Below are 22,811 nucleotides of genomic sequence, written 5' to 3'. Positions count from 1 at the left end.
GCGTACACTGGGTCTCCTCTATTGCCATACCACCATTCATGAGTCATGTTGTTTGATACCAAACACAACATATTTAGGGCGGTACCATAATGGAGCTGCCATCATCGGGTACGCCGGATGCCCGCCCATGTTATCCTATGGACCATTCATCACTTATGGTGTGCTTTAATGGTAAAGTGCTTTATAGGGACTTATAAGATTACATTTACATGTCCACACCTTTACTATAACACACCTAGATTCAGGAGGCATTCCTTAGGTGTGACTGGCATACATTAATATAGTGCCTTGACTTTGCCACTCATGGTCAGGGCAAAGTTGAGTTCGAGCTGTTTACATGGCTCCTGCTGTCTGCAATTGCAGGCCTGCTACCAATAGCTAACTTGGGTCACTCAGGGTAGCACAAACAGTGCTTCATGACCAGGTGACCCCTTTAACACCCATGCCCTGGGTCCCACTGCCCCCATATACTAGAGACTTATAAGGGTGTTAAAGGACTTTGCCAACTGTAGGTTATCATTTCACACATATCAGTTTTAGGGAGAGAGCACTGGCCCTGGGACCTGGTTAGCATGCTTCAGTGAACAGTCAGAGTCTAAAACCAGCATCCAGTAGTCCAATTGGGTGCAAACAGTGGGGGGCATCTGCAAAAAGGCCTAGTTTCTTACAGATGAAATTGCAGAGATTGATTTGGTGTTAAGCTCAGATGTGTGTGTGGCACCTAAATTGGGTGATAAAAAAAACCACACCTAGCATATGCCGATGATTTAGTAATTTTATCCTGAACTCCTAATGGATTACAGCACCAACTGAACCAACTAGATGCATATATCAAAGTGAATGGTTTGATAGAATCCAATCGAGATAGTGGACCAATATAACTACCTCGGCGTAACATTTGACAAAAAGTTATCATGGTTAAACCATATGGTCAGTAAAAGTGTCAAATCTGCAACTGTTACAAAATCAATTGTGAGATTTATGAATATGTTCGGAGGGAATGCACTTATTCCATCACTTAAAGCTTTACAAATGAAAATGATTCCGTTTTTATTGTATGCATCTCCTGCCATGAACTAGAAAGTTATTTTTGAGCTCGAAAAATGTTTTATGAAATGTGTATGCACCATACTCCCATCTACGACAGGCTACTCTCCATTGTATGATACGGTTGGAATTTAGCCTAAAATCCCAGGAAATGCTGCATAAGAACAGCTGTGTTAACTATATTATTGACTGTGCTAAGGCAGATGCATGCACATTGAAACATCTAATAATGGTGGAGCTCCAAAGTAAAAAAGTAAGAGATCTGCAACTAACTAGTATAATGATGGAAGTAGACTCCTATGATCTGCCTGATATACAGGAGATGGGGTGAATGACCAGGGATGTGCGGAAAAATTTAATATGTAAAACATTAAAGTTAACACAGTGGAATTTAGGTCTTGTAAAAGCCGAGAAAATAAATATTCGGGCTTGATAATTGAGACATACCTTGCAGGCTCAAGAATACTTGGGATAGAATCTGACCAGTTATATTAAATGGTAATACCTAAGGTTCAGACAATCTTACATTCCGATAAGGGAGTTTGAAGGGACTTGGAATCAGGCTCTCAAAGATACACAGGTATGTCGGCTTTGTGGAATCGGCAAGGAAACTTTTGAACATCTAATATGCATTTGCCCGAGGCTGTTGCCTACACGGAGGACATTTTTACGCCCCATGTTTAATAATGCCAAAATAAGAACAACTACGGACGCTATAAGTTATTGTTTTAGGCTCGCAGGGGAAAGTGCAATTAGAAGGATGGTTTAGTTTTTAGAACATGCCTATAAAACATTAAATGACTAGATGGCTTTTACTATTAGATATGTATATAGATGCAAAAACAGGTATCATGATCTATGTATGTTTTCTTTTATAGGATACCACGTATGGAAATTATGATTTTTTATTCTATTGTTATGCTTGCTTATTCTCTATTATTGTAATCAAATGATTAATGCAATACAGTATTTTACTACTACTACAGATGAAATTGGAAAAATGATTGTGGCAGAAGCCCCAGTAGTTAGGGTATAGTGATGCTAGTCAAGCATCCTTAGAACAATAAAGGACTATTTCAATAAGGGACCTTTGTGGAAGGCAGAGGCATAATTGGGATTAAAGGATAGCCAACACTTTCCAGAAGCATGAAATACATGCACATTTTAAAATGCTTTTCTGCTGGAATGTGGAGAAAAGGAAGACTGTGTCAACAAAGGCAGGGTTCTATAGTTCCACAACCAACTGCCCCACCAAAAATGCATTTCTGTGAGTTAGTAAATTAGTTAGTGACAAAACAGTTTAGTAGGAGGCTTCCCACAATTATACATCAACTTACTGGAAATAAGATATCCCCTTGTATTCAATTATATCAGTAGATTTTGATAATTTTCAACATATTAAAATTTGTAACTCGGAGGGTCGGGTAGAGTATGAATGATGAGATGGATGATGGAGCCTGAACTATGGCCCTAGTTAGTTCTAGAAATGTGAGATGTATTTTATTCTTCTCGATTTTACTCAGATTAATAAGGACTACCCTGATAAGATTGTGAAATTAAATAGCACTTGAGTGTAAGAAAAAGAACGTAAAGTGTGAGGTCTCTCAAGATCAGAAAGCAGATAGATAAATAGTGGAGAAAAAATATTTATCATAATTCAGAAACTAAAGGCCTTATTCAGAGTTTGTTCAATGGGATAGTCCATCACAAATGTGGCGGATGTGCTTTCCACCATAGTGCAGTGCATTATATATAGCCTATGGCTCAAACCAGAGAAGTGACTTTTGTTGACTGGACAATGCAGCTCGTTATGGAGCGGTTGCAAAGCATTTTAGGTAAAAGGAGTGTTAGGTAAAAGAAGTTCACTCCTGGAAATCTTTAGAGAATTGAGGCGAAAGCAGATTGGATATGGTTGGGCATACTGTTTTGCAATAATGTTCCAATATGACAAAAATATGTACAGTAAGGATTCTGGAAGTAATTAGAGACATACTGGGTTTACCACTAGGCACCTCTCTAAAACGCGACCTCAAGGAAAATCACCCTCACACACAGCTGAAGCAGATGAGGAAAAATTAAATAAACAATGGAAACTGACTCAGAAATAAGGTTTCTAAGTAATAACATTCTATGTCTCAACCACGCTATCTCATAGGAACCCCTGCTCCTTATAGCTGTGAATAGTTCCACATATGATCTAAACACCAGTGACACGGTATTGATGGTTCTTAACCTCTGGCAGGGGCCTCTAGAGGCTGGATAGGGAGAAACATGGCCATGGGTATATTTCCAGTACCTCACCCGAGGTGTAATAAACCACTAGCCCAAGTTATAATTTTGATGTTTGAAGATACAAAAGGTAACCTTTTAGAGGGGTAATGGGATATCAAAGAGAAAACACCACACCACAAAACAATATCCTACTTGCACTAATCCTTAAGAAGCAAGTACATGATTTTAATTCTAACCCCAGACATCCAAATACTTAGATTTATAACGTGAATTGTCAGGGGAGTGATTTTTCCATTAAAGCATCAACAGATATAAAAAGCACTCTTAAGCATGCGCTTGATATAATATGCTTACAAGACACACATCTTCTTCCAAAACACACCATTTGAAACATAAATTATACCAAACTCCGTTCCACTCATCAGCTAAAGAAAAAGGTAGTGGCATAGTAATAATGATACACCAAGAACTACATTTTAATATAATAGAAACGATTAGAGATTAGGAAGAGAGCTAATACATCACAATAGTTGTGAAAATAAAAAAATAGAGACCTAACTTGAATGGTATCCTACACTCCTACCTCCAACCGGGACTAAATCCTCTTGACATGCTGCAGAGATTTAATAGGAGATGAGTGGGTGCACCCGCCGGCTGGGCTGCTTTAACCTAGCACACTCTTTGGATTATAGACAGACACCCTAATAACAGCTATTTAAGAGCGGAAATGTCAAAAACATTGACAGGCGCACTAATCGAGAAAAACCTATAGTTATTTGGATACAAACATACTCCAATGACGAGGAATACTCTGTCTTCTCAAGTTTTCACAGGTAATACTCAAGAATACACCTGATTTGGTGCTCTCAAGCCTTGCTGGAAACCACAACACCAATAGATATATGTCTAATAGCGACATCCGATCAAGCACCCATAATTTGAGACTGTGATATTGCTGAAACTCCCTCAAAACATAAAACAGGGCAATTTATTCATACTGTCTTAAAAGACAAGGTATTGGAAGGATTGCATAAGCAGGTAAAAGAAAGAGGCACTATAGAGGGTTGCTCTCACTTCTTTTCCCACTCTTCACAGCATGACTATTTCAAATGATAACACAGATAACATGAGTAGAGGGCATACACTTTGCAGGTGAAACATGTAACATTCACTTATTTGCAGATGATTTCATTCAAACATTCAGCAGAGCAGAGCACTCTTTCCTAACTATAGTAAAAATTCTGTGGAAATTCGGCATGATCTCCGAATGGTCGGGTATACTATTAAAAATCTTCATATCCTCCAAGCAGCACACTGATGATACCATTCTGACCTTACGTTTCGAGACCTGCAGAATGCGTTAAATAAAACTCAGAAAAACGAAGTCTGTGGTGTTCAGAAGCACTATGAACTCATCTGAGTGTCGTGTTGAGAGTCCCCTCTACCCACTCTGGTCCACCTGGTGCTATTTTCTAAGACCACATTCCGCTGTAATTCATTTTACTGTGTCTAATTCCCAGATTTTTTAAAGCGGAAACTGAGGGTCAGTTCCAGTTCATTGCTATCCTTCTTAGCAGTGTCAGCTAACTCAACTACTTTTGATAGTTAGAGTTATACAGACAGCAGTGTAGGCAAATGTAGGCTGCACAAGTATAGTGATTCTCAATATATTTATTACTTGGTAATGCTCAACTTTCTGTGACACCACCGCTTAAAAGTCACAAATATAAGAGAAGAATTTCTCTCCAAACAATCAAACAATGAAAAGGAGCATACAATTAGACATAATTCCTTTGTGAATTACAAACAATTTGTCAGGATCCACAAAATTCAAAAAGTATTGAACAAGGAGTCTTGAAGTTTCTTTTTTCAACTATTCTTTATTCATAGTGAAATGCGATATGCCTATATCAGCCCAGCTAAAGCGGTTCGTCCAACATGGACTTCCTCCGGGTGTGATATATGCTAGAGTTCACAATGCTGTACGTCTTAACAGATAGACATAAAGCATTGTGAACTCGAGCACAGAACACAGCAGACTGTATATGAAGGCAATAACCCTTTTAACTTGAATTATCCTGATGCTACGGGGAATACCAGAGTATTTCCACCATGAAATGTATAAGAAGATCGCTTCAGTTAGCTTTGAAAGATATATCCAACCCTGAGGAACTCACGAAGGAATTATGTTGAATTGTATGCTCCTTGTCATTGTTTGATACTTTTGATAGTTGTTTGTCTTTTTTCTTAATTGGTATTATCCCAGTCATTATTATCATAGAGTACATAACAGTGAGTTTAGGACTAGAGCCCAACTCGTCAGTTCAGCACTTTATTCCATAATTTCTGTATATTGATACATGTCCAATATATTCAGTTGTGTGTGTATCATGTGCGTTAGTTGTTCAGTCATATAGCTTGAGTATATATTTGAAATAAATTCATTTGACCCTAGCGTTTCTAGTCAGCAGTCTAGAGTTAATGTTGGTCTCTTAAGGTCTGTGGACAGCAACCCCTGGAAAAGGTCGAGATACATACATTTCCCTTCTCCAACTGACGGTAATGCTTGGTTTAGTTTATCTATGTCCAGTCCCTTTGGACCTTTTCTTCCTATTGGTAGCTCCTACTTAGGCATATGTGAGGATACAAACTTTGCCAATCCACCCATCTAGCACAAGTCAGCATAGCCCAGCAAATTACCATTCTCATGAACATGTTCTAGTATTATTGGGCAAGACCTTCTGGATGACTGTGCCATGAATCTTGGAACATTACGGCAAAGCACTATTCTTCAAATGGAAAATTGAGGAGTGTACATGTAACTGTATTGTATACAAATGTGTGTGGATATTGCTTTGATCTTACCTCAAGGAAGTAAAGATAACACTTGTATTGTCACTTTTCATCTGTGTGCCTTTTTCAAGTTTCTAGTTGGATCAGTGACATCTTTCCTGAGCCAGGGGACTGACTGCATATTGTAACTGTGCTGCATAGTAGTCTTTTTCAAAATCTGGGATAAACATGGCTGGTTTATCCTAGGAGCATAATTTGCCATTGTTATCCAACTTCTCCGATGTCACGCTATTTTTGCCTCAACATGCTGTTTAAATGTCAGAAAAACATTGTTATCTTCATCGACATATGTTTCAAGATGTACACACTCTTGGGTTTCTCATTTTACTTCGTGCAGTGAGCTTCATCAACAAAGATTGGGAATTTCAGCCATTTACCAATTGATTTATCTTGGCCTTCAAGTAGTGGTTACACATTGGCTTCTTATATCTAAGTAGCATTGTAACTGAAGTTTATCCTTGGGTATTTAAAGAGTGTCGACAGTAGTCTTAATGGAATCTCACATATTGGTCTTCAGTCTGTACTGGAGAGAGAGTATATCACTGATTTTGACAGGTTCATTCTTAACCCAAAGGCCGATCCCACATATTTCAGTGTGTCAATGATCTTGTTAAATGTCTTGGCTTCACATATAAAAACACATTGTACTTATAGAAATAAATTGTATTGGACACCTCACCGATTTCCAGACCATCTACTGAATGTCTGCATCTAATTATATATACTAGTGAAGCCCTTGCCAGGGCAAAGATTAATAGTGGTGGGACAATTCTGTTGTGTGCCTTAATCAGTTGTCAAAGACTTTTATGTTCGTCTTTTCTCTTCCAGGCCCTCCATTGTATAGCAGTGATGCCCATTGTAGGACTGTGTTTCCCAGCTCATAGCTCTTCAGTGCATTGCTGATATATTACCTGCTGAAATTATTAGTGGTGTTATCGAACGTCCAGGTTAATAAGTGCATATCTTGTCTGTACCCCACATGGATGCTCCAGAAGCAACTCCTGCCACCACAAATCCTTTCTTGTCTTTGTGTAACATTTTGATAACTACACTTGGCAGTCCGTTTGCAAGTATTTTACCTACTATCTTATTGTTGACATTTGTTACCGATAATCTCCATATGCATCACAATCACGGGGGTATTTACAATTTTTTGACAGAATTATCAATAATGCTTCTCTGTGTGTCTGGTAACTTCCTATTAACCACTTCCTGCAACTGTTGATTATCCAGAGACTTAACTTAATGCTACAATTTAGTCATGGTTCATGTGAGGTCTTTCTTTATCCCTTATGTGGCACTCATGCAAATTCCCCACATTGTGACCCTGATACACTGCCACAGTATGCATGCCGAGCCAACTGATCACTGTTTAAGCGCATAAAATCTCTCCTTGATATATTTAATTTCTTTCCTTTTGGTTCTGTCTAGCAGATTGCTGCCTTTGCTTTTGCACTGGAGATATCCTATGTGTAGTTTCAGTACTGCAAGGGAAGACAGAGTGTGTTTGAGATGCTCTACTCCCTGAAATGTGTTAACTTGTTCAGTGATCCTCAGCAAAATGTGTTTACATGAATACGAACAATGGGAAGGAGAGAAAAATGATAAACCTCTAATATTGCTTTGGGTGTTCACCATATCACCACGAGATTTAACCTGTCCATTATTGCTACTAATGTGGTAGAGAAGCGCCCCAAAGCTTTAGAGCTATTAAGTTAGAATGCCAATATGCAATTAAAGTCACTCCATAAAGTAATTCACTGCCCTCACAATGGGTCAGGAGCTGAGATACCAATTCCAAACAAGCATTTGCAATGCAATAAGTCTCGCATTAGGAAAGATTGAGGTATTGGTATTGTAAATGACAAATTTTGTATTGATGTGTTGGTTTTGAAAATAGCGAAATTAATAGCTTTGTCATTTACAATGCCAATAGTTATAACTTTCTCAAATGTGACACCTATAGCACTTGTAATGCAATATGTGTTGTATTTACGTGACTTAGATGTATTGATAGTACTAATAACAATGGCTTTTAATTTTTTTAAATAAGTAATACTTAAATAAAAGTTATTGTAATTTATAATGGCAATAGCTGAAACTTTTGTAAATAACTAACTTTTGTGAAGATTATGTTCAGCTTATTTTATTGTGACGAAAATCCAAGAACAGAAGTGAAATATTAACATGTTTTTGTGACATTTGAAATAAAGCTTGAAACATTGAGAGAGCATATTTGAACCAGCTGTTGTTGAATGGTTGCACAGATTGATGTTGTGGTGGCGCTGAGTGATGTTGTGGTGGCGACGAGTGATGCTGTTGCGTTCAGTGATGCTGTGGTAGAGCATAGTGATGTTGTGGTGCCCCTGAGTGATGCTATGGTGGTGCTGAGTGATGCTGTGGCGATGCGATAGATAGAGTGAGTGCGATAGATAGATAGAGGGAGGGCGATGGAAAGATAGATAGAGTGAGGGCGATCGACAGATAGATAGATAGACAGACAGATAGATAGATAGATAGATAGATAGATAGATAGATAGATAGATAGAGTGATGGCGATAGAGTGAGTGCGATAGATAGATAGACAGAGTGAGGACGATAGATAGATAGATAGATAGATAGGTAGATAAATAGATAGAGTGAGGGCGATAGATAGAGTGAGGGCAATAGAGTGAGGGCAATAGAGTGAGGGCGATAGATAGATAGATTGATACAGTGAGGGACGATAGAGTGAGGGCAATAGATAGATAGAGTGAGGGCGATAGATAGATGGATAGATAGATAGTGTGAGGGCGATAGATAGAGTGAGGGAGATAGATAGATAGAGTGAGGACGATAGATAGAGTGAGGTCGACAGATAGATCGAGTGAGGGCAGCAGATAGATGGAGTGGGGGCGACAGATAGATAGAGTGAGGAAGATAGATAGAGTGAGGGAGATAGATAGAGTGAGGGAGATAGAGTGAGGCGATAGATAGATAGATAGATAGATAGATAGATAGATAGATAGATAGATAGATAGAGTGATGGTGATAGAGTGAGGGCATTGTGTGTGTATGGTTGTTGTGTGGTTGTGTGTGTGTGGAGTTGTGTGTGTGTGTGTGGGGTTGTGTTTTGGGGGGGTTGTGTGTGGTTGTGTGTGTGTGTGTGTGGGGTTGTGTTTGTGTGGGGGTGTTGTGTGGGGTTGTGTGTGTGTGTGTGTGCGTGCGTGCGTGCGTGCGTGCGTGCGTGTGTGTGTGTGTTGTGTGTGTTGTGTGTGTGTGTGTGTGTGTGTGTGTGTGTGATAGAGAGAGAGAGAGAGAGACAGACATACAGACAGGCAGACAGACCTGGGATACCTACTGGCCAAAAGATAAATAGTGCGAAAATGGGGGAATACTGACAGACAAAGAGTGTACAGCTGGGCGAAGGAAATGTGGAGGTGTCGAGTCCTGGAAAAACTGGTGTATAAAGGCTGCGGATGCCCCAGGAACTTGTGAAGATATGGGATGTCTGGAGCATGGTGGAATGCCAGTGAACACAGCTGAGAGGGGTGCAGACCAAGAAGGAATGATGGGGGGGGGGGGGAACACGCAGACGACCTGAGATGTGTGCTGGGGAATATAGTGCACAGTTAGTGCCAGACAGGCAGGGGGTGTTAATTAATTTCCTTGTAAGGAAGAGCCTGTTGAGGTCATTCAGTGTGGCATCCCACGTGAGGGAAGAAAACACAGGAACATTATTGATTGCAATTAACCCCCTCCCCTCCCCAATCTCTCCCTGCCCCCGTGGCTTCTGCTTCACAACCAAAGAAAGACAAAATCAAGAGTGTGGGAGGGGGCAAGGGGTGCGCTTTACAGATGGGTGCAGTAAAGGGTGAGCGCTCGGAATAAGTGAACGAGAAGGGAATCAGATGAAAAAGGGGGGACACAGGAGGGGCACAAGAAACAGAACTAGAAAATGGGATTTAAAGTGTGAAACAGTATAAAATAAAGGAAGGGATACAGAAACACAGTAATAAGCAAACAGATAAACTGACATAGAACAAAATAGACTGAGAGAATGGATGAAGTCAGGTGATAAATATAAATAGTTGGAGAGAAACACAGAGGAGGAAAACATGTCAAGAGAAGTAGAGACGGGGGAAGGAACAGAAGGGGATCGACTGAAAACGATAACGCTACGATCAAAACAGTTTAAGTAAATATCTTAAAAGAAATGTAAATCACAGTTCGACTATACACATACCAAATAGAAAGACGGGCAGGGGGGGTTGGGGGGAATGCAGACCGCGCACACGATTGAGGGCGCAGGCCATGGCTGATGGAAACATCTATTATATCAAGTAAAACCTCCAACAAATTTTTGATGAAAATGTGCAAAGGGATGTATTGATTAAGTGCCATGCAGAGAGTTGATAATCATAGAAGACATTATAAATTAAGTGTAGTCCATAATACCTATGTACAATGTTGAACATTCACTTGTATATTTCCTTTCATAGTAGGCCAATTTGACGTTCAGTGAAATTTCTGTTTGCAGAGAACTTCAACAAAGCCTAGCTGTGTTGTTGTGAATGCATGTAGCCTGTGATGTAATGTATTTACCAGAGTTTGCACCCCGTCCCCCCCCCCCTCCACTCCTCCACTCCCCTTCCTCCACACTCTAAGCGTGCTTGCCTACTGGAAAGGGAAAAAAAATCAGGAAATCAGAGAGAAATAGTATAAAGTATGTCTATATCGATTTAGGACGGTATAGTGATAACTTTTATGTTTCACTGGATGGAAGACAATTACTAAAATGCCTTTACAACCTAGAATGTAGTAACTAGGGCAGGGAATCATGGGAGGCAGAAGTTCATGGGAGAGAAAAGACACAGCATAGATGCACACGAGACAGGTGGAAGAAAGAGATGCACAGTTGACGGATGGAATAGAAACACAGGAGACAGAGACAGATCGATGAAGGAAAGAGAAATATAGTGAGAGCAATAGATAGAGTGAGGGCGATAGATAGATAGACAGATAGATAAAGTATTTATGTTTCACTGAGTAGAGTGCAAGTATGAGGTGTGTAATTATGTGGCACTGAGTGGTAATATGGGGAGTGTATGTTGTAATCAGTAGAGTGTAATTTTGTGTTGTGTAATTATGTTGCACTGAGTGGTATTTGGAGTGTATGTTGCATTGAGTGCAGTGTAATTATGTAGCATATAATTATATGGCACTGAGTGGTATTGTTTGGAGTGTATGTTGCATTGAGTGCAGTGTAATTATGTGGCATATAATTATGTTCCACTGAGTGGTATTGTGTGGAGTGTGTGTTGCATTCAGTAGAGTGTAATTATGTGGTGTGTAATTATCTTGCACTGAGTGGTATTTGGAGTGTCTGTTGCATTGCATTGAGTGCAGTGTAATTATGTTGCATATAATTATGTGGCACTGACTGGAAATATGGGAAGGTTATGTTGTATTGAGTAGAGTGGAATTATGTAGCGTGTAATTATGTGGTACGGAGTGGTATTATGAGGAGTGTATGTTGTATTCAGTAGAGTGTAATTGTGTGGTGTTTAATTATGTGGCACTGAGTGGTATTGTTTTGAGTGTATGTTGCATTGAGTGCAGTGTAATTATGTTGCATATAATTATGTGGCACTGAGTGGTATTGTGTGGAGTGTGTGTTGCATTCAGTAGAGTGTAATTATGTGGTGTGTAATTATCTGGCACTGAGTGGTATTTGGAGTGTATGTTGCAGTGAGTGCAGTTTAATTATGTTGCATATAACTATGTGGTACTGAGTGGTATTTGGAGTTTATGTTGCATTGGGTGCTGTGTAATTATGTGGCGTGCAATTATGTGGCACTGAGTGGTATTTGGAGTGTATGTTGCATTGAGTGCTGTGTAATTATATGGCGTGTAATTATGTGGCTCTGAGTGGGATTTGGAGTGTATGTTACATTGAGTGCAGTGTAATTATGTGGCGTGTAATTATGTGGCACTGAGTGGTATTTTGAGTCTATGTTGCATTGAGTGCAGTGTAATTATGTGGTGTGTATTTATGTGATACTGAGTGGTACTTGGAATGTATGTTGCATTGATTGCAGTGTAATTATGTAGCGTGGTAATTATGTGGCACTGAGTGTTATTTGGAGTGTATGTGGCATTGAGTGCAGTGTAAATATGTGGCACTGAGTGGTATTTGGAGTGTATGTTGCATTGAGTGCTGTGTAATTATGTGGCGTGCAGTTATGTGGCACTGAGTGGTATTTGGAGTGTATGTTGCATTGAGTGCAGTGTAATTATGTGGCACTGAGTGGTATCCTATCAGTATTTATCCATATTTGTTTTGTGAATAAATGAAGTTGTAATTTGTATATTTCCGCACTTATTTATTCAATAAATATGCACTTATACTGTGCTGCATGCCAGGTTTAGCTTCTTGCAATGCCCCAAAAAACTCCCCCATGCTATCAAACCGAATATCTAATGACATAGTATTAGTAAATGACAGCATGGGAGTCAATCCAAAGATACACAATTTTCTGTATTTTTCCACTTAAAAAAAAATATATAGATAGGAAACACAATGTTTTCTATCAGTATTTTGCGCTAAAAATCTGTAAAAACGGAAAACTGGGAGCCTTTTGCATAACGATGCGAACCGTGATAGCATTACAAAAGTGAAAGTGGAAATGCGTGTCGAGCTATATGCCATCGAGTTTTTTAGTGAGTTGTTCAAGCTGTCATTAGCGTCTGCTGTTAATATCCTCACACAAGATGGCGGCCTTTTTTAACCTGTTTAAACGGAGTGCTTCCACAAATGTCTTACGACTAAAGTAGGGTAATCCTTCCATCTCAGTAGGGAACTCAGCCCGTTGCAAGATGGCCCCATTTGGCAAGACTGGCGGCTGTGACCTGAGCGTTGAAACGCTCACTGAGCGAGTGTACGGGCATCTGAATAGTGCTTTCGGGACGATTTGCTGAGCGCGTCCCACCTGTGCAGCTACGTTCGAGTCATGGACGTATTCTCTGTGTATGAAGGACTTTTCTTGTAGTGTTACAACTTGATGGAAACCGGAACCTTTGTTTCCGGGGGATTGTTGTGTGAATCGCACTGCTTCCTGTCCAAGCAACCACATGTGTTAGGACAGGAGAAGGCAACCATTTTGAGTGCTAATTAAGGAATAAAAGTCGACTTTGGTCAGTAAGCGGTGACTATTAGAAACGCCTTGCTGGTGCCATGGCACAACACGCTCTCTGCATTGCGAGGCGGGCGGGGGGGGTAGCGGTATGGGTGCTTGTTGCTGGTTCCGTTAGGAACAAACTCTCGGCATTGCGCGGCGGGGGGAAGGTGGGTAGCGGTATGGGTGCTTGTTCACGAGAGCGAGGCCAGAGTTCTAGGGCGCATTCCTTTGAAGTCTGATGGGGACATCAAAGGAAGTGTGGGAGGGAACGAGCAGACCTGCAGAGCGTGTGAATGGGAAGAGCGGGCTTGGGAGGTGGGTGGGGAAGTAGGAGAGTGGTGGTGTGAGATGTGCATCCGGGGTGCAGGGGAGCGGCAGCCTTTGAAGTGTGATTGGGGGGGGAGAGGCAGCCTTTGAAGTCTAATGCGAGGCACAGACAAATGGTGGTGTGTGACGTGGCTGGCCTCGTGCACGCGCCTGTCTCACATGAACTGTGTCTAATCCGCCGTTTGGTAGACTGTTCTTTTGCCCTTACTATAATCTCGCCAGCAATGCCAAGCGCATTGGCAGGCGAGACCTAAAAAGTCAGTGGTTGTTATATGTGGTACATGGGAACAGGCCAGCCCGAACTGCCAAGCCATGTCCTCCCTGGACCGGAAACAAGCATTCTGGGACCGGTTTCTGGCTAATCAGCCGTCATCAGCCAGGCTAGCTTGAATCCAGTGGCAAAGTGAGCAAGGGACCCACGTCTGGGCATGCCCTGCCAACTTAGGGCGAAAAAAGCAAAACCAAAGGGAATGATGGACGGAGTGTTGAACATTGCCAGCACTCGCCCCCAGTCAACTGATCTGGGTTTAATTCATCATCATTCTTTAGCTCACTTCGCCACCCCAGTTCAGACATGGCCATATGCAAATCAGTCTGACCCTGTGCCTCATGGGAACAGTCCAGCCCGAACTGCCAAGCCATGTCTTCTCTGGACCGGAAACAACCATCCTGGGACCGGTTAATGGCTAATCAGCCGTCATCAATCAGGCTAGCTTGAATCCATTGGCAAAGTGAGCAAGGGACCCACGTCTGGGCATGCCCTGTCAACTTAGGGCGAACAAAGCAAAACCTAAGAGGATGATGGACAGAGTGTTGAACATTGCAAGCACTCACCCCCAGTCAACCTATCTGGGTTTAATCCATCATCATTCTTTAGCTCACTTCGCCACCCCAGTTCAGACATGGCCATATGCAAATCAGTCTGACCCTGTGCCTCATGGGAACAGTCCAGCCCGAACTGCCAAGCCATGTCTTCCCTGGACCGGAAACAACCATCCTGGGACCGGTTTCTGGCTAATCAGCCGTCATCAGCCAGGCTAGCTTGAATCCAGTGGCAAAGTGAGCAAGGGACCCACGTCTGGACATTTGTCACCCCGAGTGGGACGGGTATGCCCAGACGTGGGTCCCGTGCTCTCCATGCCACTGGAATCAAGCTATCCTGGCTGAAGAGGGGTGAAACCCCGAAATCGGTCCTATGATGCTTGTTTCTAGTCCAGGAAGGACCTGGCTTGGCAGTTCGGGCTGGACTGTTCCCATGAGGCACAGGGTCAAGACTGCTTTGCATATTGCTGGGTTCAAACTGGAATGGCATGGTGAGCAAACAAAAAAATAATGGATTTAGGCCCAGATCTCTGTACTGGGGTGAATGTATGACATTGTTCTGCATTCTGTCCATCAACTTTTGTTTTTACAGTTTGCTTGAGGGTCTTGCCAGTTAGGGTTGCACTAGAGAGTACCACCTCACTCAGATCAGGTTGTCACCAGACCAGTATTTTACAGCCTGGCCAGTATTCTGATTACAAGCCAGGTAAAAAAAATGTGGAAATCCTCAAAATACAGTATTTTTTCCACCAGAAAATATAAACTGAGGGCAAAAAAGACAAAGTCAAATGTATTTTGAAGATGGTCTAAACTAAATAATCGATTTTTACTCTAAATTAGGGATGAATTGCTATGTTAACAAGCATTTGTACTGCCAATAGGTCTTGGTTCATTATTTTAACACATGTAAATCACACATAAAATGATCACACTGTATACCGTGATAAAATTCTAAACACCCCTTACTTTATAATAACTATAGCATTACAGTTTAGTGCGAAAGGACAGATAGGCTGAAGCAGCTGTGGCAAGCACAGAGCGTGGTGAGAGACAAGCGGCCATGTTTGCAACAGCGCGCATGTGCAACAGATTCCCTCCAGAATGCGAGTGCGTCACATCACATGGGTATGACCGACGCATGCGCAGACTGAATTTCAGCATTAGCACATTAAAGCGAGTTTCTTAAGATGGAACCAGAAGGAGTGTGCAGAGAGGGCCATAGTTTTAAAGTAGTCCTTCGTGCAGGTAAATGCAAGCACCAGATTGGAGGCGGAAGAATACACTTGATCCAGCGCTGCAACTAAAATACTTTATAAATGATGTCACTATCTACCACCAAACTTACCAATCAATACCAGGCCCATAGAAATAACAGAGCAGCTGAATCATGAGGCGAATGGATCTTATATGTTGAAATTGAACTCTTTTCAATAAACAAGACCAGCTTGTCATTTTAAAAGTTTATTTAAACATATTCAGGAAAACTTAGGTTTTGGAACTTTATTAAGCAAGCATTAGAAAAACTCATAAGAAAGTTTTATTCAGCATTTATAAAGAGAGCTTAATTCAAGAAAATATTATTCATTAACAGAAATAAGTGAAAAAGAGCATTTCCAAATCCTAACTAACTCTCTGTCTCTACCCGCATCACCTGAAAACAAAGTCTTAAAAAGTTACATTTCCTTATGTGTAATCATCGGACAGCAGAACACGTCCCTCTGGAATCAAAAGCGTAAGCCAAAAATTTGCTCTTTGAGCTAATTCTTATACCCTAAAACTACAGCTAAACTAACTAATTTCACATTCCAACAGCTGAATTCTGGCTCTCCATTGGCTAAACCACCTCACGCCACAGTAAACTGTGACATCTTCCACCACAAGACCAGGCTTTTACACAGAGCCATTGTTCATCACACCCAAAAAGTCGAAAGCATTAGTTGAGAGACAATTACTTCACTGGGCACAGCCAAGATGTGATTGACAAAGTCTCCAACAAGTGGCTGAAAGAGGATGGTCGAAGAATGTCAGTGACTGAAAGAGCTAAGAGCAAAAGCCAACTTTATGTATATTGTTGACAATAAGTTTGTAAGACAGCTATGCTGTAAAAACCCACACCTTAAAAGAGTACTGAGGATTTTGCACAAACCTATTATGATGACAGCATTCTTATTATATCAACGCTTAAACAATTTCTGGATTATGTTAGGGCCTATATTAAGGTTTCCATACTAGCATTGCTCTAATTTCGTCACCTTTTCGCAAATCACAATACTAGGACTTCAGAGTAGGCAGGAAGCAATATTTCTAGGCCTGGAATGCCTTGAGTGTGCACACCCACAAACTACCATGTTTAAACACATTCATCAGTTCATTTTCAATCTCTTCACACACTTGAATGTGTTGAATATTTACTCCTTTTACAAACTCTTGCGGCTTCCTGAAAGTCATAAATCTGCACCGACGCAAGGACTTATACCAGCGAGTGCATTTTTGTGACTTTCTTTTAAAATTGGGCCCTAATTTATTTTCATGTTGTCCATAATGATGCCCATAATGGCACTAACAGCCAGATTCATCAACCAAAATTGCGATCGCAATAGCTGCGAATTAGCTATTGCGATCGCAATTAAATGAAATGCAATTCACGAAGTGAAAAATGACCAAATAGCGAATTCGCAAAATCGATCATGCGAATTCGCAAAATAAATTGCAGAATCTAGGTGGAACCCCCTTAGCGAATCGGAATTAGCGAGATTCCAAGGATTCTGCAAAAAAACTTGCGATTTCGCTAAATAATCGCAAACTCAATTCATGAAAAATCGCGAATAGCGAAAAATCGCTAAATCGCCATTTGCGAGGCGCAATTTAAGGAGAACCCAAACCAAGTGGTAACCATGAAGTAAAAAAAAAAATCAGAAAAAACCTAAACTAGCCACAGGTGCCTGACCAAACACTCTTAAGGAGACACAGTAGGAGCATGAGGACTTTCACAATGCCAGGACTCTACATGGTGGTCAGGCGGCGAAGGCTCCAGGCTGCAGCAAGGAACAGATGCAGGATCCAGGTGCGAATCTTCCACCAGCGGATCACCCTTCTCGGCCAAACTGAGGAGCAAATCTATTCAAAGTACCGCCTGAATGGGGCAATGATTACAAAGCTGATCCGGAATCTAGACCCCCTGATTCAGCACCCAACAAGGAGGACCAATGCCGTGCCCACCCATGTCCAGGTCTTGTGCAGCCTGCAACTCCTGGCCTCCGGAAGCTTCCAAGTGATAGTTGCCATTGCAGGGGGGATCTCCCAGAGCACCATGTCCCGCTGCCTAAGGAGTTTCCTGGAAGCAATGTCGGCTACACCATTACATCACATTCCCGACCACCCAACAGGACTTGAATCAAACCAAGCTTGATTTTTACAACATTGCGCAATTCCCCCATGTAATTGAATGCATTGACTGTACCCACATCCACATCTGCCCACCTGCACAATCAGAATACATGTACCGGAACCGCAAGTCCTACCACTCCCTGAATATCCAGATGGTGTGCAACGCTAAGTCAATCAACACAGACATAGTGGCACAATACCCGGGGAGCACACATGACTCCTTCATATTCCGGCACAGCGGCTTGCACACACGACTGGCCAGGGGAGACTTTGGCGAAGGACACCTTCTAGGTAAGTAAACATGCCAACAAATAGTACATTGCGACCATGTAGCTGCGCATAACAGGCACTCACCCTCTGCTCCTTTCATTCAGGTGACAGCGCCTACGGTCTCCGTGAGTACCTCCTCACCCCATACCTCAACCCTGCCACACCACAGCAATGGTGTGACAATGCTGCACACATCCGCACAAGAAATTGCATTGAGCGGACATTTGAGCTTTTGAAGAGCCGATTCTGCATACTTCACAAGACTGGTGGGGCCCTCAAATACCAGCCTGAGGTCTGCTGCCGCATCGTGGCCGTGTGTGCAATACTCCACAACATTGCTACCAAGTGGAGGATACCTGTAGAGATCTCTGACAGTGAGTCGGAAGGGGACAACCGCCCACCTGCACATGTGCGTCATGCACTCGGGGAGAATCCTGCTGAAAGACACAGGCGCCGCAACCAAATCACAATTAACTGTTTCTAGTGCACCCACTCCCCTCACCCAACACTTCACTCATGCATGACAATTGAAATAATGACATGAGTCAGATCAACTTGTGCATAATAAATCTTATTGTTTTTTTCACAATAATGTAATATTTTTTCTATAAATTGCATGTGAGCTGTATTGACTCATACATCCCCATGTTTGTGAGGAGGGCATGCTTGTATCATCAGCATGGCCCTGCATGGAAAATAATAAATAGTCCGTGGCGCCTCCGGGCGGACGCTCCCAGTCGCCTTTCGACCTCGTCCACATCAGCATTAGCCCGTGAGGCTGCAGTGGGCCTGGTGCTGCGGTGGGGCACCATCACCAGCGGCAACAACAGGCTGCTGTGGCTGGAATTGCCCTCACTGGCATCATCCCCCCCACCAGCCTGGCCATGGCCAGTCGCCTGCAGACTCTGCACTGCAGTGGTGACTTGCTCCAGTGCCCTAGCGACATCCTGGCAGCATTGCACCATTTGTATTTGTATCGCTAGTGAGCGACGCGATAGTTGGGAGGTGGCATTCCCGATTATGTGGTTGGAGCGTGTGTATGCTGACAGGCCGGTCAGCAGCTGGCGGTGGCGTCGGCGGTTGACATCCTGCTGGGACAACAGGACCTGGCTGTTTTCGCGGACAGCAGCAGTCATGCTTTCCATGCTGTCAGTGAGCTGTCCCACATTACGTGCAGTCTTGTGCAGCTACAGGTGGATGGCTGCCAAGTGGCGTGCCTGCTTTTGATGTACACGGAGCATCCGACGCCTGGACATTCACCCCCCTGCCAGCGCGTGGTGTTGTGTCGCGCGGCTCCCTCACCAGTCCGCTGGACTGTGATTGAACAGTGGCTGTGCGCCTTGTCTGCTTCCGTGCTGCAGCTGTAGTTGCCAGTGCCACTGGCATGGGTGTAACTCGGGGTGGTTGTGGCGCGCCTGTTGTTGCAGGGGTGGCCCTGTCCACAGGGGAAGGTGGTGGTACTACTGCTGCTGGTGCTGGCTGTGATGGTCCTGGTTGAGGGATAGGATGGCCCTCTCCCTCGGTGTCCTCGGGATTGTCGTCAATGTGAAGGGCCTCACTATCGGTGCTGGGTTGTTCTGCGCCACCTGTGATGTAAATGGGACGGTGATTAATGACATGTTTCTTGCACATGGGAGGTTGCTACATGCATGCAGGCTAGCATTTCCTGACTGGCTTTAGGAATGACTCTCACTGGACAAGTCTGGCTGTATGGGGCTATCTGGAAAATGTGGTCACACTACAAGTCCCACAATGTAATTGGGCTTTTCTGGTGTGCATGGCCTGCATGACTGGGGTTTCTAATGGGTAGCTCTGGAGTCATGGCCATTGTTAGGGGACAGGGTCGCAGTCGCATGGCACTTACCTTGGGATTCTTGAATGGGTCGGGAGGAGTCCAGCCGGGTTACCCCCACGCATGCCTCGGGATTCACAGTGTCCTCCCCAAGGTCCTCCATTGGGGATGTTGGGTGGTACAGTGGGCTCTCCTCCGGTTGCGAGTCGCTCCCCCAGCCTCTCTGCAATTCTTTCCTTAGCACGCCCTCTGAGGTCATACCACCTCTGGGCTGGGTCACTCCCACTGCGTTTACTTTAGCGCGGATGCGCAACCAAATGCGCCTCTTGTCCGCCTCAGGCACCCTCCGTGAATCCTTCCAGAAAAGTGGGTCATGATCTTTGGATACTCCCTCTATTAAATATTCCAATTCCTGCTCGGAAAATTAGATTTTTTCTTTTCCTTCTTGAGGCACTGCTCCCTGCTGCTTCCTAGGACATTTCCTGGGGTGGTTTGTCTCCTGATTTGCGGCTGAAGGTGGTCTGTAGTGGAGCTCTGGCCAGTGCTGCTTCCATTTTCAGGCTCAGTGTGCTGAATGAGGGAGGGAACTGCCTGCTTCCTGGTTGTGATGTCATCACTGGCCCCGAAATACGACTTCCCGTTTTTGCGATCTTGCAATTAGCGAGATCGCAATTTGCTATTTCAGTAATTGCGAGATCGCAATTTCTACACGGAAAAAGGGCGATTCTGCGAATTTTTTTGCCATTTAAGCAAAATCGCAAACGGCAATTTTGGCCGATTTTGCAATTCGCTTTTTTTGATCGCATTTCTTCATGATTCCCATTCTGCGAATTCTAAATTGCGATTCGGTAATTCTCGCAATTTAGAATTCGCAGAATGTGGCTTTGATGAATCTGGGGGCTAGTGTCCATTATTAATCTTTTTATTTTAAATATTGGTATGCATCAAACACGCTTTACTAAATGATGCCTCAGAGAAATGGTAAGGTATCACAATAGTTAAGCAAAACATTGCAAAGTCACAGTTTTTTGTGTGGATTTTGTTTTTAAATCAAACAATCACCAATCTTGATTATGAACTTGAAGCATTCTATGAGCGTTATAAAAAGACTGAAATTGTTAAATTGTGCAAACGTGTATATATTCAGTAATCCAAATTGAGCTCATTGTAAACTGCATTTCCTTAAATCACCCTCCCTAGTTGTAAAGGCTGGGCAATAATTAATCATATACACAAGTTTGAACAACGTAAACATATAGACACAAACCTTGCCCTAGTGGAAGGCAGTGCTTTTTCACAGACCATACTAGGTACTGTAAACTGGCAGTTAGTTCTGCAGGGGTTTGGGCCTCATGAAAATCAAAATCCTGTTCTCCTTGACTCCAAACAATATGTCCTGGGCATCGGGCAACAGGATTTCCACACTTCTGTTGATTATAATAAATAATTACAATTGTGAATGGTGCAGTTTTCTTGTCTTGGTCTTGTTACTTGTATTTCTATACCAATAATATGTGATGCACAATGATGTCTCTACCATGTTACTGCTACCCAACTAAACTTGGTACACTTTATCACCTGAGGAGGGTAAATAGCCACACAGGCGTGGCTATGAGTTGATGTATGTCGCCATTCACTCAGCCATTTTACAACTCCATAATGTATTTTCTACTAATCAGAATCCAGTATCTTTATAATTCTTACATGAAGATAATATGCATTTAATATTCTATTTCTAGGTACGAATTAGATCAGTTTTACAATCAAAATAGTGATTTGTGTCCTGTGCCTTTTTCCATGCTGCACTGTTTTCACGCCATATGCCATGTTTTTGTTTTTCAGGAGCGAAGACAAAAAGAAAGTAGTGACTAACACAAAATCAAAAGGTAAGCAGAAACTGTTAACACATGTAAACATACCCTGTCAGCATTTTATGGTGCATTCTGGAAGCCTTAGCTCCTCAAATCTACAGCAGATTTTATTTAAGGTTTTTAATGGTGATGTAGTTGAGGGACAGTGTCCAAGTCAACATTATATTTATCCCTTGCACTAGCACGTCAAAAAGGACCTGAAGACTCCCTTCAGTCTCTGCATCTTGAAACAAAATATTAATCACCCCAATACTCCTAATCATTCTAAAGAATACTTAATCTATTCCCTTAGGTGGTGATTTTTTCTTCTTCTGTCCTTGTGATATCAGAGTGATCCTTTGACCATAGAAAATGTGTACAGCATTATTTGGATCCTACCACAATTTTTTGTTTTTTTTTTTACCATGTATTACGGTAATAAACTTGCTGTTTTACAATTAAATATGTTTTGCCTTATGGGTTTGTTGTCCCCTTATTTGTCTCTCTCCAAAGATGGTAAAAGGGACCTTACACCAGAAATGACCTTCATCTGTAAGTCCTAGTAGAGCTTTCTTTTAATTGTTCGGGAGGTGTGATACAGCTCTGCACATCACCTTCCAATTAATTCATAGCACTAAGGATGTTGAGAGAAAAATAGTTTCATGGAGGAAAAGAGAAAGGATGAGTCCAGTCGGGTTAAGTGGGAGCCATGTTCGATGTTCTTCAGTTGGTACCATGTTCAGAGAAAAGTTCAGTTCAAAGCAAGTTTACATAAGTTAGCCTTAATACTTTCTGAACCACTTTTAAAGCAAAGTAGTTCACAAAATCTAAGCAGCGAGCTCTCAGGTTTGGGTTTAGAGCATTTAATAATCGATGGCCTTGTACTACAAGAGATCTATCTCAATGTTTCACGTTCACATGTTAAAGTAACTGAGGCTTGTGTGCCATGAAAAGGTCTCCTATCGGCTCCACAGAGTTTAGAGTAGTCGTAGAATCTTTTCAAGTAGAGAGTACTGTAAATTACCATCTTTGACCAATGCCTTGATTTTGTGAAGTGAGTGTTTGTAGTCA

At 42.3% G+C, this 22,811-nt stretch overlaps 1 protein-coding gene across 3 annotated transcripts in view; it reads left to right on the top strand.

The window, feature by feature from the left end:
* The window catches only part of KIZ (kizuna centrosomal protein), an 880,037-nt gene that overhangs the window by 778,875 nt on the left and 78,351 nt on the right, over nt 1-22,811 (top strand). For all 3 annotated transcript variants that reach the window (XM_086927508.1, XM_086927510.1, XM_086927509.1), the window contains one exon: nt 21,733-21,776. In XM_086927508.1, coding sequence (XP_086783634.1) covers nt 21,733-21,776 — 44 coding nt within the window. The remainder of the gene's footprint in view (nt 1-21,732; nt 21,777-22,811) is intronic.

This window comes from Lissotriton vulgaris, chromosome 6 (assembly GCF_964263255.1).
Source record: "Lissotriton vulgaris chromosome 6, aLisVul1.2, whole genome shotgun sequence".
In the NCBI taxonomy this organism is placed as follows: Eukaryota; Metazoa; Chordata; class Amphibia; order Caudata; family Salamandridae; genus Lissotriton; species Lissotriton vulgaris.
Note: the sequence above shows the minus strand (reverse complement) of the source record. Positions and strands in the feature narration are given on the sequence as shown.